The following is a 13,120-nucleotide window of genomic DNA, read 5'->3' on the forward strand; positions in this document are numbered from 1 at the left end:
AAGGTAAGGGCAAACCACTGCCAAGAAAACTGCATGGACTTGTCCAGGCAGTTGCCAAGTCAAAAGTGATTTGGAGGCAAAGAGAGGGAGAGCACACACACTAGGAAAAGCAAAGCTAAGAATATATACATGGATCTGGGTTTCTTGGTGGAGCCAAGAGTGTGACTGACGCACCTTGATGCTCCCATTGATCCATCTATGTGTTACAATCAAAATTCTTAGCCCATTTCATCATGCAACCTTTAACTTCTGCTTCAAATCTCAACAAAGATTTGAAGAATCAACAAAGAACCAAGTGGTCTAGTGGTTAAGGCATCAGGCTAGAAACCAGGAGACTGTGAGTTCTAGTCCTGCCTAAGGCATGAGAGTTGGCTGGGTGACTTTGGGCCTGTCGCTTGCTCTCTGCCCAACTCACCTCACAGGGTGGTGGTTGTGGGGAAAATAGAAGGAGGAAGGAGTATTAGGTATGTTCCCCACCTTCTGTGATTTATAAAAAAAATAATAAAACAATTTTAAAAATATTTTTAAAAAGTGTATACATTTTTGCAATTACATGTTCATCATTTGTACGTGGCTGTTTCAAATAACATCTTACATTTTTCAATTTGTTACCTTTTTATCTATATTAAATCTTTCTTAGTTGTGCATATGAAAACCACTGGAAATTAAATCCCTCTGCAGTCAGTTCTCTTGACTTCATCTTAAGTACTCCATGTTCCTATACTAACAAACCTTGATATGTTAACCATTTCTCTTTGCCTGTTGTTTGTTTTCTATAAAATACTTCTTGTGCTGAGACCAGTAAAAGTATTTTTGGGCACAGCCTGGGCTTGTATCTATTCCATATTCTTAATATGGCACTTCTCACATAATGATTTTTAAAATATATATTTATTTTAAATATATTTTTAAAATAATAAATCTTATGGTACAATAAAATATTGTAGCATAAGAAGCCATGGCAACCAAACCTCAGGTTACGTTCTTCTAATTCTAACATTTTCTTCTTTTGCAAAATTTAATTTTGTTTCCATTTCTTTAATTGTTAACATAGAAAGCCAGCATTGTAAAAGTTTAATTTGCTGTGAGATACTTTGTCTTCCTGGAGACCTCTTTAGTTCCTCCTCTTTCATTTTTATCTCCTTTAAGGTCTTCTACATCTTCTCTGTGTTGTTGATTTTGAATTTGGTTTCTGTATTCTAGGAAATCAGCCATTTTGTCCAGTTTTGTGTCACCTGAAATTTTGATCAGCTTTCTCTCCACCTCCTCATTCACATCGTTAATAAAAATGTTGAAGAGCCTCATAGTCTCCACTCAATACCCCACTCTCATTTGATGAGAACGTGGTCAACTACGTATGCACTTAATTGTTGCACCAGGTTAATTAGCTTGCTAATCAGAATGTCACGGGTTATTTTGACAAATGCTTTTGCCGAAACATTTTAATCATTTAGACATTTTCTGCATTTGCAGTAGCCTTATGTGTGATGCCACAGACTGCCCTAAGACAATCACCAGTGTGCATCCAGACATGTACTCATGTGAGGGTTGTTGCGAAGTTAAAATGAGAGGTGGGTGGATGGTGGACAGTTTCAGCTCCACAGAGCAGGAGTGGGCATTTGGAGGCTTGGTGGTCTCATTCAGTCTTGAGACTTTTTTTTAAAGAACTACCTGTGATTGCAATTGCTAAAAATTGGTTGTACAGCCCTCCGTTATTTTGAGGTGGGAGATGCTCAAAGCTGTTAATGAAAGTCATAAAATAGGTCTTCCTAGAACCCCAAGAAACCACCCCCATAAAATCCCATCCCATAGCCATCATCAAAAAGTTGCCTGCCTGCAACTCTTTATATTTTTTTAACATATAAATGTTTTTAAAAAATAATAAAATCCTGCACAAAGAGAGGCAGTACTTGGTACATTTTGTTTAGAGACTTTGTGTTGGAATAGATTGGCTTTTCATTACATTCAGGCTAGCTGTTTCGTGCTTTAGCCCTTATCTAATATGTACAGGACTCCTTTGCTAGATAGTCTGTGTGCCCCATACTACCATTATCAAGACTCCAAGAACTGATGTTGTCCAACCGCATTGAAGAATAATTCCCACCCTTTGCTTGCCCCAGCCCTTGTCTTCGTTAGTTGGCAATTGGGAAATAAGCATGTAAGCTAATTTGGTGTCGGTCCAAAATTATCAGCAGTACTTTGTTGCTGGGCACAAGAGTTGAATTGTTCTTCATATTTTATCATTTAAGAAAAGAACAGGGGTATTCCTGAAGATCTCTCAAAACCATCTTGAAAAATGTTTGATCAGTTGAAGTAAGAAATGTTTGAAATGTTTAAAGTGAGTCTCTTCACATAGCCATATATTGAATTCTAGCTCATGTGATCTAATGGAACTTGATAGTAACAGTTTATTCTGCTGTTTACTTTTATTTATTTGATCAACTTACATTCCACCTTTCCTTCAGGAACTGGAGATTATATACTTGGCACACTCTCCTCCATGCAGACTTAAATATTGTCCAAATTTTGGTGTGGCTTCATCAGACTTTTCCTGAACGAAACTGTTGATTCTTGATGTTACAGAGTTATGAACGTTTCAATTCTGGGGTGTCAGTGCCAGTGCTGCTGGGTGGGGAGAGGTTGGTTTTGGCTGTTTCTTACTGATTACAGTATGCAGATCCCACAAGGTAGATTTCATCCTCCGACTTTCAGTTTTAGGATAATAACTTTATTGATTAGTCAAATGACCATATCAGAAAGTTGGGCATTAGCCACTATAAAATATAAAATATGATACCATAAAACAGCTAAAAGCAGTAAAATTAACTAGAATATACTATGGTGAGATAAAATACAGTAGGATAAGATAGAAATAAATTTGTAAGATAAAAATGCAGGATGTGATAAAACAAGTGATAAAATACAGAAACAATGTGAGTTTAAATGAATTTGTCACCTTTACATGCCACCCCAATGCATTTTATAAATTGTGTTCTCAGCTGGACAGCCCTAGCTATAAAATTAACCGTTCTATTGACCACATACGTATTTGTGCCCTGGAGGAAGTAACATAGTCTTTTGTTACGATCCCAGTATGTGGTTCTGTCAATTAGTGTCTGAAGGTACCGAGCCCTTGTTGGGGCATATAGTTGGCAGTTAAATAGGACATGTGCAGTGTCTTCTACTTCGGGTGCTGCACAAACACATGTCCTCTCAAGGTAAGGCACTTGGTGGAATCGTCCATATTTGACCATAGAATCTAACTTATTAAAGTTATAAATCTTATTAAATGCAGCACACTTTTTGAGAAATGAATGGTCCAACTGAGAAATTCCAGTCACAACTTTCTTCCTGAATGTCTTCGACATTTCACAACAGTCAGTCCCACTGTTGAATAGCTGTTACATTGTCAAAGAACTAGTAAGTTTCAAACAAAAGTTACACTTTGTTGAACTTGGTAGTATCAGATGTTACAGGAGTTATATTTTAATAGGATTTGCAATAGTGATAACACAAAACCAGAGACTGTATATTAGATTTTTTCTGAAGTGTCTGCTGGAGCTCTGCTTTTCCTATCATGATACGATATTCCGGAGTGGCAGACCCACCAAATCTTAACTGAATTCTCTTTGGTTTGTTCCAGAGTCTAGCCCAGCTAGAGAATCTGTGCAAGCAGCTGTATGAGACAACTGACACCACCACCCGGCTCCAGGCAGAGAAAGCCTTGGTTGAATTCACCAATAGCCCGGATTGCTTGAACAAGTGCCAGCTTCTCCTTGAAAGAGGGAGTGTATGTAGACAAATAATCCTACAAGACTACTTTTGAAATGGCTGGATGTTTTCTGCATGTTTATGGATATATGCTGATGACTTGGTACAGAAAAGCATTGCAAATGGCAGATTCTGGACTACATTGATTCTTTAAATTGGAGGCCGTGCCAAAGATGTCTGTAGAGAACCAATTATTGGGTCATCTAGTATTTAAAGGGTCCTATTATGAGGATGGAGGACAAGTGACTAGTGGCCCCTTCATCCCCCTAATTCTGTAGGCCACAGGAGTGAGGCCATAGAATTTGCAAGGCATTACTTGTAATGAGATCAGTCTAGAATATTGGTATATCACATACAGCTGTTGCATAATTTGCTAATAAAAACTCACTTTTTATTGACTCAGAACCAATCATTTCTCCAATTCATATGTTTCAGTCTATTTTCCTTGAACAAGGGCATAAAGTAGAAACCCAGGACCTCCATGGTGCCTCCATTGCACATACATTGAAAGTTTGTTGCATGTATGGGTACATGAGGCGTTCTCTTTATCATGACTGTCATAAACTGGAGAGGACATAATGAAAAAGTGGAAATGCATTCCTAACTGTTCTTCGTCTGTTTATGTGCTTCAGCCAAGGAAACTCTAAGCAGTGTGTAAGTTGTTGTTTTGGGGCAAGATAAAATACACTTCCTTGTTACTGGAGCTGTCCATTAGGATTTGTGATAAAAAATAAAACTGACTTGACAGAAAGAAAAATGAAACTGATAGGCTTCAAGCCATATCTACCTCTTACCTAAAGGAATCAGCACAGTTGAAATTAAATTCTTTCAGCTTTCCCCAGGAAGGATATCGTGATTAGCAGAACTTCTAGAGTAGCCTTTCTTCTGTATCATTTGATATAGGAGATCTCCAGATCAAGAAAGAAAGACACCAAGAATTCCCCAGGTTAGCTGATCAGAGCTTGGATGTGCTTGCTATAATTGGCATGGCTTGAAAGTCTCCATCTGCCAGGATCCCATCGCTTTTAAGAATCCACACACAAATTGATTTCTGTATTTCATTGAAGACTCAATGTTTGCAAGCCCTCAGGATAAATTATTTCAATGACGCACTTGCCTATACCCTTAGGCCAAAGCAAAATAGCCAAAGCTGTCTTCATTCTTTACTGAAACATTAAAGCCATATTATGCTTATCATAGATATTTTGAATATTGGATGTTATTCTAGACCAGGGTTTCCAGCCAGGGTTCCGTGGAACCCTAGGGTTCCACAAGAGGTCACTAGGAGTTCCCTGGGAGATCATGAATTATTTAAAAAATTATTTAAAATTCAGGCAACTTCACATTAAAGAGGTAAGTTTCATTCTTTATTTTTAGTTTATATGCAGGCCTACACATGAAACAAATATAACAATTCTGTAATTTGTGGCCTATATTTGAGCCTGAATGTGCAGGGGTTCCCCAAGGCCTGAAAAATATTTCGAGGGTTCCTCCAGGGTCAAAAGGTTGAGAAAGGCTGCTCTAGACCATGCCTGATCTTGACTTCTTTAGTGCAGTCTTGCAGATGTGAATGTATGTGAGGATCACCAAGAACTGTCATCATAGTCACAGGATTTACCCTTAGGTATGAATTCTTTATTTTCTTTGTGTTTATTTTACAGTCGTCATATTCCCAGTTATTGGCAGCTACATGCCTGACAAAACTGGTGTCACGCACAAACAACCCTTTGCCCCTGGAACAGCGAATAGACATACGTAAGTAAAGCAAAGCCGGATGATGCAGCCCCAGGGTCCAGCTTGCCTAGGATCAGGATTGGCTGTTTGAAAAGCTTAAAAATCCATACTGGGAAGGGAAGGGAACACTAATATAATCCTCTCAATATATTTTTAAAGTTACTTGTATTGAGAGAAAAAGGATGAATTTGCCTTTCCTTGCCTTGCTTATCTTATTTATACATGCATGCTTCCCTGTTCCTTGACAACACATGTTAAAATTAAAATTTGACAAGCTGAGAAATACTGTTTATAATATACTGTACCATAAAGTGGCCTTTAAAAAGTCTCAAAAGTATGAAATTACTGTTTTGGCTGTTCTCTGAGCAGTGTGTGGGAGTGTTGGACACCAAAGGAAATGTTAAGTCCAGTCTCATCAAAAACGCCCTGCTCCTTGGTCTGTCTGGGTCTTTCAAGGCAGTTTCACTCCAGGTGGGCAGGTTCATGCAGGAGCAGTCAGTCTTTTAGATGTCACCCCAAAGGCTTTGACTGATCAGGAGCAGTTCTACATTTGGCTTGGTAGGAAAATAGAGCTGTTTCCTAGAAGCTCTAGGGAACCTTCAGGTTAAATGCTGTTCTCTGTAGATAAGGTGTAATCTAGGTATGGTGTAATTAAAGCAGAAGTCACCTTGACCAGATCTTACAGAGCTGAATGGTGTGCTCCTCTGGCTGAGGCCTCATTACAGAGCCACCCCTCTTCCCCTCACCGTTTTGTTTTTCCCCATAAAGGACATGTGGTGGGTCTTCCGTGCAACAAGTAACCAATGCTGTTTGCAACGTTGTCCTAGTTGTAAGTGTTTGCTTCAGTGACTGTTAACTTTTACAAGTTTCTTCCTAAACACTCTTCTTCATTTGGTGCATGTTTCAGGAAACTATGTCCTCAATTATCTTGCTACCAGACCTAAGCTTGCCACATTCGTTACACAAGCACTAATTCAGCTCTATGCCAGGATCACAAAGCTGGGCTGGTTTGACTGCCAGAAGGATGAATATGTTTTCAGAAATGTCATCACTGACGTCACAAGATTTTTGCAGGTTAGTTGTCGGTCTCTATCTCTTCCACTTCTCATTTGCGTATAATGGTTTGCCAGGAGGTTTCTCTTCTTGTTTCCTTGATAGTAGGCTCGTTTCTCACAACCAGTGTTCATCAGTACTGTTCTGGATATCAGGTCAACAAAAGACAACAAAACGATTGAGAGTCCCACCTCAGGCATGAAAGTCGGTTGGGTGACCTTGGGCCAGTCCCTCTCTCTCAGCCCAACTCACCTCACAGGGTGGTTGTTGTGGGGAAAATAGGAGGAGGAAGGGGTGTTAGGTATGCTCGCCACCTTGAGTTATTTATAAAAATAATAAAGGCGGGATAGAAAATAAAATAAACAAACAAACTGCAGATCCAAATGCTGAAACTCTTATCTGCCCCAATCACTAGGGCCCTGGCAGTTTAGATCAGAGGCCTACACATCTAACATCCTGTTTCTCACAGTGCCCAACCAGAAGCTTCCAGGAAGAGGAACTAGAATGTATTGAAGTTTAGGTGAGGACCAGTAGCTGTTGATTTACTCCAAAGCCATCTAATTCAATATCCCCCACCCCCATGCAAAATGTTGCTGCAGAATCCCTGACAGAAAAGGCCCCAGCGCTCTAAAACAGCCTCCTTCTGTGTTTAGAATTTTTTTTTCTGATGCTTAGCCAATACTTGCTCACCTGCATTGTTTATCCTTTGGCCTGCCTACTGGAGTACAGAAAAAGACTTCATCCTCTGTGAAACATATTTGTAGGTATTTGAAGAGCAGGGATTAGGATGAAAGGGCATGGCAGAATCCTGTTCTGCCTTGAATTGTATAGCAAGCTGTTAAGCCTCTGTGAGATATATAAGAAAAATAAAATTAAAAAGACAATGCAGCATCTGCTGAGCACAGAGCTGGATTTTGCCATAGACCTACTGACTATCAAAACAATTATAGGAAAGACAGTCCTATGAGGGGGCAGGGCTGTGGCAATGAGTTGTGGGTGAATCTCAGTTGCCTACAAAATGTGGTTGGAAGCCTTCCTGATGCCCAGTAAAGAAAATTCTAGTGCTATCCCACCTTGGAGAAGGGACACAGTTGCGACATGTGAGGAGGCCTGCCAGATAGCACTATTTATTTATTTAACTAAATATTGTTACCCTACCTCTCAGTGTCATCCTCAATAATAAATTTAAGCCATAAAACACAATAGAGAATGCTGAGCATGAACCTATTTGTGCCAGAGGGACCTTTTCTGCTTTGGTTGCATGATGGTAATCGTCTTCTTTGTGCCCGCTCACCAATCCGACTCCACCCCTTCCTTCTCCAGGACAGTGTTGAGCACTGCATCATAGGAGTGACAATCTTGTCTCAGCTAACAAATGAAATTAATCAAGTAAGTGCTTCAGCCTTCCTCAGTGAAGTAAGTGTCAACTTTATTCATTCATTTTGCCTTGTGCTGCTTTGTGTCTATGTGCTGATTTGTCTGTACAGACAGGTGCTTTGGTAAGAAACTGGCACTCCACTGGAGTTTAAAGTTTACCATCTCTGGCCTTCTCTAGCACAATTCCTAAGGCTGTAGAAGCAGTACTTTTGATGGAACAGTAATCTCCGAAGAGATAACCCACTATTCAATAATATTGTATAGGTTCACAAAGAGCTTTCTATTTCTGTAGCTACTCCTTTGGAGAAGTCTTTCGTAATATCTACTCGCTTCCATCCTGTATGGTAACGATGCAGAGTTCTGGGAAAACTCAAAGGCTAGCGTATTCCCCACACCAGGGTGTGTCTTATCTTCTTCTGAAACACAGGTGGCAACCCCTGTCTTCCAAGCACTGATAGATCTGGAACATGCCACTCCTTCAGCATTCCTAGCCTTCTGCTGTGATATAATGTAGAGAGGCTTGAAGGAACTTGGCTGCCAAGTAGTCAACAGGGACCAGAGGTATTGGTTTGGACTCTTAGCTCTCTGTTCAATGCGCAGAGGATGCCGTTTGGATTCGGAAACTGCAGTTCTGTAGCTGTACTACATATATAGCCTCTCTTTCAAAGGCCATGCTGATTGAAAATAGGCTTGTCCACTGTATTGTGCAAAAGTACAGTGTAGTAAAGAAACTCTTTCTCTGCTACACTCTTAAATGTTTTTTCTTAATGGGACAAGAATCTGGCTTTGCTGCAAACCTGGATGCACTTTTTTTCCCTAATCTCAAGGCAGGCTTGCTGGCTTCTACTAACAAGTATGCAAATATTGCAGATACCTATGGCTTGAAAGCTATAAAATTTAATGGAGCTGTTTGTATATTGAGAGCTGTAGAGAATAGGTGGGATCTTTCATTTGATGGTCTCTATAGCTGGTTGAAACTTGAAATTAGGCTAATTGCTCAGTACTTGGTGGCAAGCACTTATAAAGCACTCTTTTCATGTGGCAGCAGGCTGTCAGAAGCAAGGAAAAGGGATGCTGTGCAAAGGGAGGCACATCTCTTTCCAGGGAAGTTGGGAAGTGCATGCTGCTCCTCAGCTGCTGACTCAGCAGCCATTATAGCTTCAGCAGAGGTGGGCAGTGGGCTTCCAAGGTTGAAAAGGGTGATGGGCATATGTAGTCCAGGAAGATGATGGTCCCCTATCTGGTGTAGCAAGGAGATGAAATTCAGGCACCAACCTGGTGAAACCTACTGATTGACTTGACTTGACTTGACTTGACTTGACTTGACTTGTATGCCCCCCAACTCCCGATGACTCTTTGAAAATACAAGAAGAAAAGATGGCAAAAATAACAAGAACCAGACAGGAATGAAAAAAAGAAATACACCCACACAATCCAAGGGGGCTTTGCCAAAAGCCTGGGAGAAGAGCCAGGTCCTGAATCCCCTTCAAAACTCCAGCAGCTGGGGGCCACCTGGATCTCAGGGGGAACCTCATTCCAGCAGGCAGGTGCTGCTACAGAGAAGGCAACCTTCTAGGGTCCTGGTAGATGATCTTGTTTAATCGAAGGAATCTGGAGTGCACCAACCCAGTCAGGTTGAATCAGTTGGGCAGATACTGTCCACTGCTGGAACAAAAATGTATTTTGTGCTTTCTATTTAGTATATTTCAATTCTTGCATGATCCTTGTTATATCCCTATAGACTGTAATACCAGTTATATTCACTACAGTACTGAGCAATTCTTTTATGTTACTTGGGTTTTTTAGATTCTCAGTGTACAGATAAAATAATTCATATCATTTATCCTTTTCTTAAAAAGAGAAATGGAAGCAAATGTGACAATGCCAGGCTAGCCTCGGCTGATAGTTGAATGCGGAATGGGATTGTATGACTGTTCACAGGCAGTGCGTAATGTGCCCTGTAATCAGCCCATGGCAGATCTACCCTGATGAGATCTCCATTTTTCTCAGCACAATTGCCCTAAAAGAAGAGGGATTCTCAGTGGGATGTTCTGCTATCCCAGCCTTCCCTCTACTAGCATCCTTCCTATCATTCCTCGCTCTTGTTCTTTCTTTTATATATATATAAGTTTATTGAAAATTTTAATTACAATAGTAAAAGCAAATACAACTAAACTCAGAGAGAGAAGGAGAAACAAAGAAAGAATAAAAAGTGCAAAGAAAGAAAAAGAAGAAAGAAAAAGGGAAAAAAAGAAATATGTACGGAAGTGACTTCCGATCTTCATCACAAGTATAAACAGGTTTAATAACTCTTCACCTCCCATAAGGTTACAAAGAAATATCTCTTCTTCCCACAACCCATCTCTTATCTATATGCAAATCATAAATCATCAACTTTTCAGTCCTGCTGTCAGCAAAAAGTCCATAAAGGGTTACCAGAGCTTTATAGAAACTTGTCTTATTTTAACCTTGGTCAAACAAACTAGCTTTATATTCCTTCCTTTTACTTCTGACAATCATTCAGACGTCATAGGATTTAGTGTCTTTTCAATTTTTCTTTTTCCCATCCCAAAGGCTTCTTTGAGGCTTTAACAAGCCTGTTTTGCAAATCCAGTAAAAGGTCATTATTCAGGTCATTCTCTTGGTCTATCATGTGTATTTCCACTTTGATTTTCAAAGCTTTAACCGACTTTTTGTATACTGTATCCAGTAGAAAGTCCTTATCTGGGTGATTCTCTTGGCTTGTCATTTGTGTTTCCACTTTAGCTGCCTTCTCTGTCTTATAATCTGCACTTTTTTTTATTATCCAGTATTTCTGGTTCTACTATTTCTGCATCAGGCAAAATTCTGGCCCCATTCTTTGAAAATCTCCTGGAGTATTTCAATTATAACGTGTTGTGTCATTTTGTAAATCCCTGTACTAACCAAAAACCAAAGGGAAGTTTATACTTTTTTTCCCCTTTTCTGCCTGGAGTTTTTAGTCCCAGAGACTTAATCATAAAGTCTCAAATATCTCTTATAACTTAAGGGAGACAAAACAATTTGGTTCCCACAAAAAGCTGTTTATTTTATATAATTGTTTCCAAAATCTTATGGTAAAAGTCTCAAAATTCTAAATTTGTCTGGATCCTTAACTCGCTTATACCTTTCTTAGATCAAACTCTTATTTAGCTTTTTGCCATTTATTTCCAATTCTTTAAAGTCTTAAACTTATGGTTAATTTTTCTTTTGTTCAAGAATGAAGGTAAACTCACCAAGTAGCTTTTCAAAGGTCTCTAATAGCCTTAAGATAGTTAAATAGGGAATTTCTGAAAGTGATTAGGAACTGAGGTAACAAACCCCAATGTCCTTTGAAAGGCTCCACCACGGTTGTGGGCATGATGGCTTATCCCTTCATCTCATGGTGCTCAGAACTGTGGAAGACTGCTGTCCTGCAGTCTTCTCATGAGGAGCAGCTTCCCAGAGCACCTGTGGGCAATCTCCCATCCTCTCCTTGTCTGGAGAGGTTCCGAAGAACTGGTCATTGTCCCTGCCCTTTCGGAGACGTGCTTAGTCCATCATGCCTCCCCCAGAAGTCCTTGCTCTTGTTCTCTTAGCAAGCATTTGAGGTCTAATGGAAACTTGTCTTTCTGTTTCTCCCTTTCTCAATCTCCAGGCAGACACTACACATCCTTTGACCAAGCACAGGAAAATTGCTTCCTCGTTCCGAGACTCATCTTTGTTTGATATTTTCACACTCTCCTGCAATTTACTGAAACAGGTAAGAAAACTTGAGATCTTAGTGTTCATACAACAACTGAGTAAAATGGTTTAGGCAAAATGATTACTGTGGATTTCGAGCTTTGAAACTCGCCACCTGGTTTGTTTGTTCATTTGTTTTTCGAATTTATATAGCCACCCATCTCACAAACAAGCAACTCTGGGCAGCATACAAAGAGCTAAAAATAATCAATAAATACATTAAAAATATTAAAACCCAACTAAAACAAAGAATAAAAAGGATGTTAAAAATAAAAGAGCCGTCTCACTAGTTCACCTGTCCCCTGGGATCCCCAGGCCTGCTGGCATAACCAAGTCTTCAGGGACCTCTGGAGGCCAACCTCACCTCAGGGGGCAGAAGGTCCCACAACACAGGGGCCACAGCAGAAAAGGCCCACTGCCTGTGGCCTGCCAAAGGTAGCTCCCTAGGCAACAGAACCCGCAACACACCCTTCCTACTGGATCTGGTAGGATGGGAAGATGAAATCGGGAAGAGGCAGTTCCTCAAATAGCCCAGTCCCATGCTATGAAGGACTTTAAAGGTCAACACCAGCATCTTGAACTGGACCCGGAAACAAACTGGTAACCAGCGCAGCTCACGAGGCAGAGGTGTAACATGTGTTCTTCCAGAGACACCCAGAACTGCTTGTGCCGCTGCATTTTGCACCAGCTGAAGTTTCCGGATACTCTTCAGGGGCAGCCCCTTGAATATATCAGCATCTGTGCATGATAAAGTAGGGTTGTCAGGCTGTGCTGGTGAGAAACTGTCCTAATGTCCTAAAACCATAGCAGCAGCATGGAGGTGGAGCTCAGGCACTTCTGTGGGAACCCAGAAACGCTGCGAAGGCACCTGCGTGGTTGCTTTGTAGTAATGAGTCAGCAACAGCTTGCGCTGCCTGCTTCTCAGCTCATCCCAGTCTGGAGGCAATCATAGGTGCTGAGAGACCCCACTAAATAACAGGTGCAGACTGCCCCAACTCCACAAAAGAGGCAACCCTCATCCTTTTCACATAGAAAATGTGTGCAAAACATGAACCGGAATCTTGCCTTCTTTAATTGCCTCTGTATATCCTTCTCATCTGAAGACTTGCTGGGATTGTTGTGTTGCAGCCTGAACTTTCTTTCCAATCAGAGCCCTGAGAGGCTTGGTCTCAACTATTTCTAGTCCAGGTTGCCACAAGGGATACCTGTCCGGCACTGTGTGGTATCTGGAGTGACAGGATAGGCGGCTCCTTCAGCAGCCTGCATCGGTTTGCTGAGGGTTTGGTCTCAGCTAGAGGTCTACCAGGCAACTTTAAAACAGCATGTAGGTAGTTGGCTAGTTATTTGTTATGTCATTCGTTTATTTGCAGCCCAAGACCAAGTCACAAAATTTAAAATGCAGCACACCGTACTTTACATACATGTACATACAAAATACATACAT

At 40.6% G+C, this 13,120-nt stretch overlaps 1 protein-coding gene across 4 annotated transcripts in view; it reads left to right on the forward strand.

Annotated features, from left to right (window-relative positions):
- XPO7 (exportin 7) overlaps window positions 1-13,120 on the forward strand; it is a 70,548-nt gene that overhangs the window by 16,434 nt on the left and 40,994 nt on the right. For 2 of the 4 annotated variants that reach the window (XM_063311308.1, XM_063311309.1), the window contains exons 2-6: window positions 3,644-3,790; window positions 5,433-5,526; window positions 6,413-6,579; window positions 7,882-7,974; window positions 11,591-11,695. In XM_063311308.1, coding sequence (XP_063167378.1) covers window positions 3,644-3,790; window positions 5,433-5,526; window positions 6,413-6,579; window positions 7,882-7,974; window positions 11,591-11,695 — 606 coding nt within the window. The remainder of the gene's footprint in view (window positions 1-3,643; window positions 3,791-5,432; window positions 5,527-6,412; window positions 6,580-7,881; window positions 7,975-11,590; window positions 11,696-13,120) is intronic. The other 2 variants (XM_063311310.1, XM_063311311.1) reach the window with 1 other exon arrangement.

This window comes from Candoia aspera, chromosome 9 (assembly GCF_035149785.1).
Source record: "Candoia aspera isolate rCanAsp1 chromosome 9, rCanAsp1.hap2, whole genome shotgun sequence".
Lineage (NCBI taxonomy): Eukaryota > Metazoa > Chordata > Lepidosauria > Squamata > Boidae > Candoia > Candoia aspera.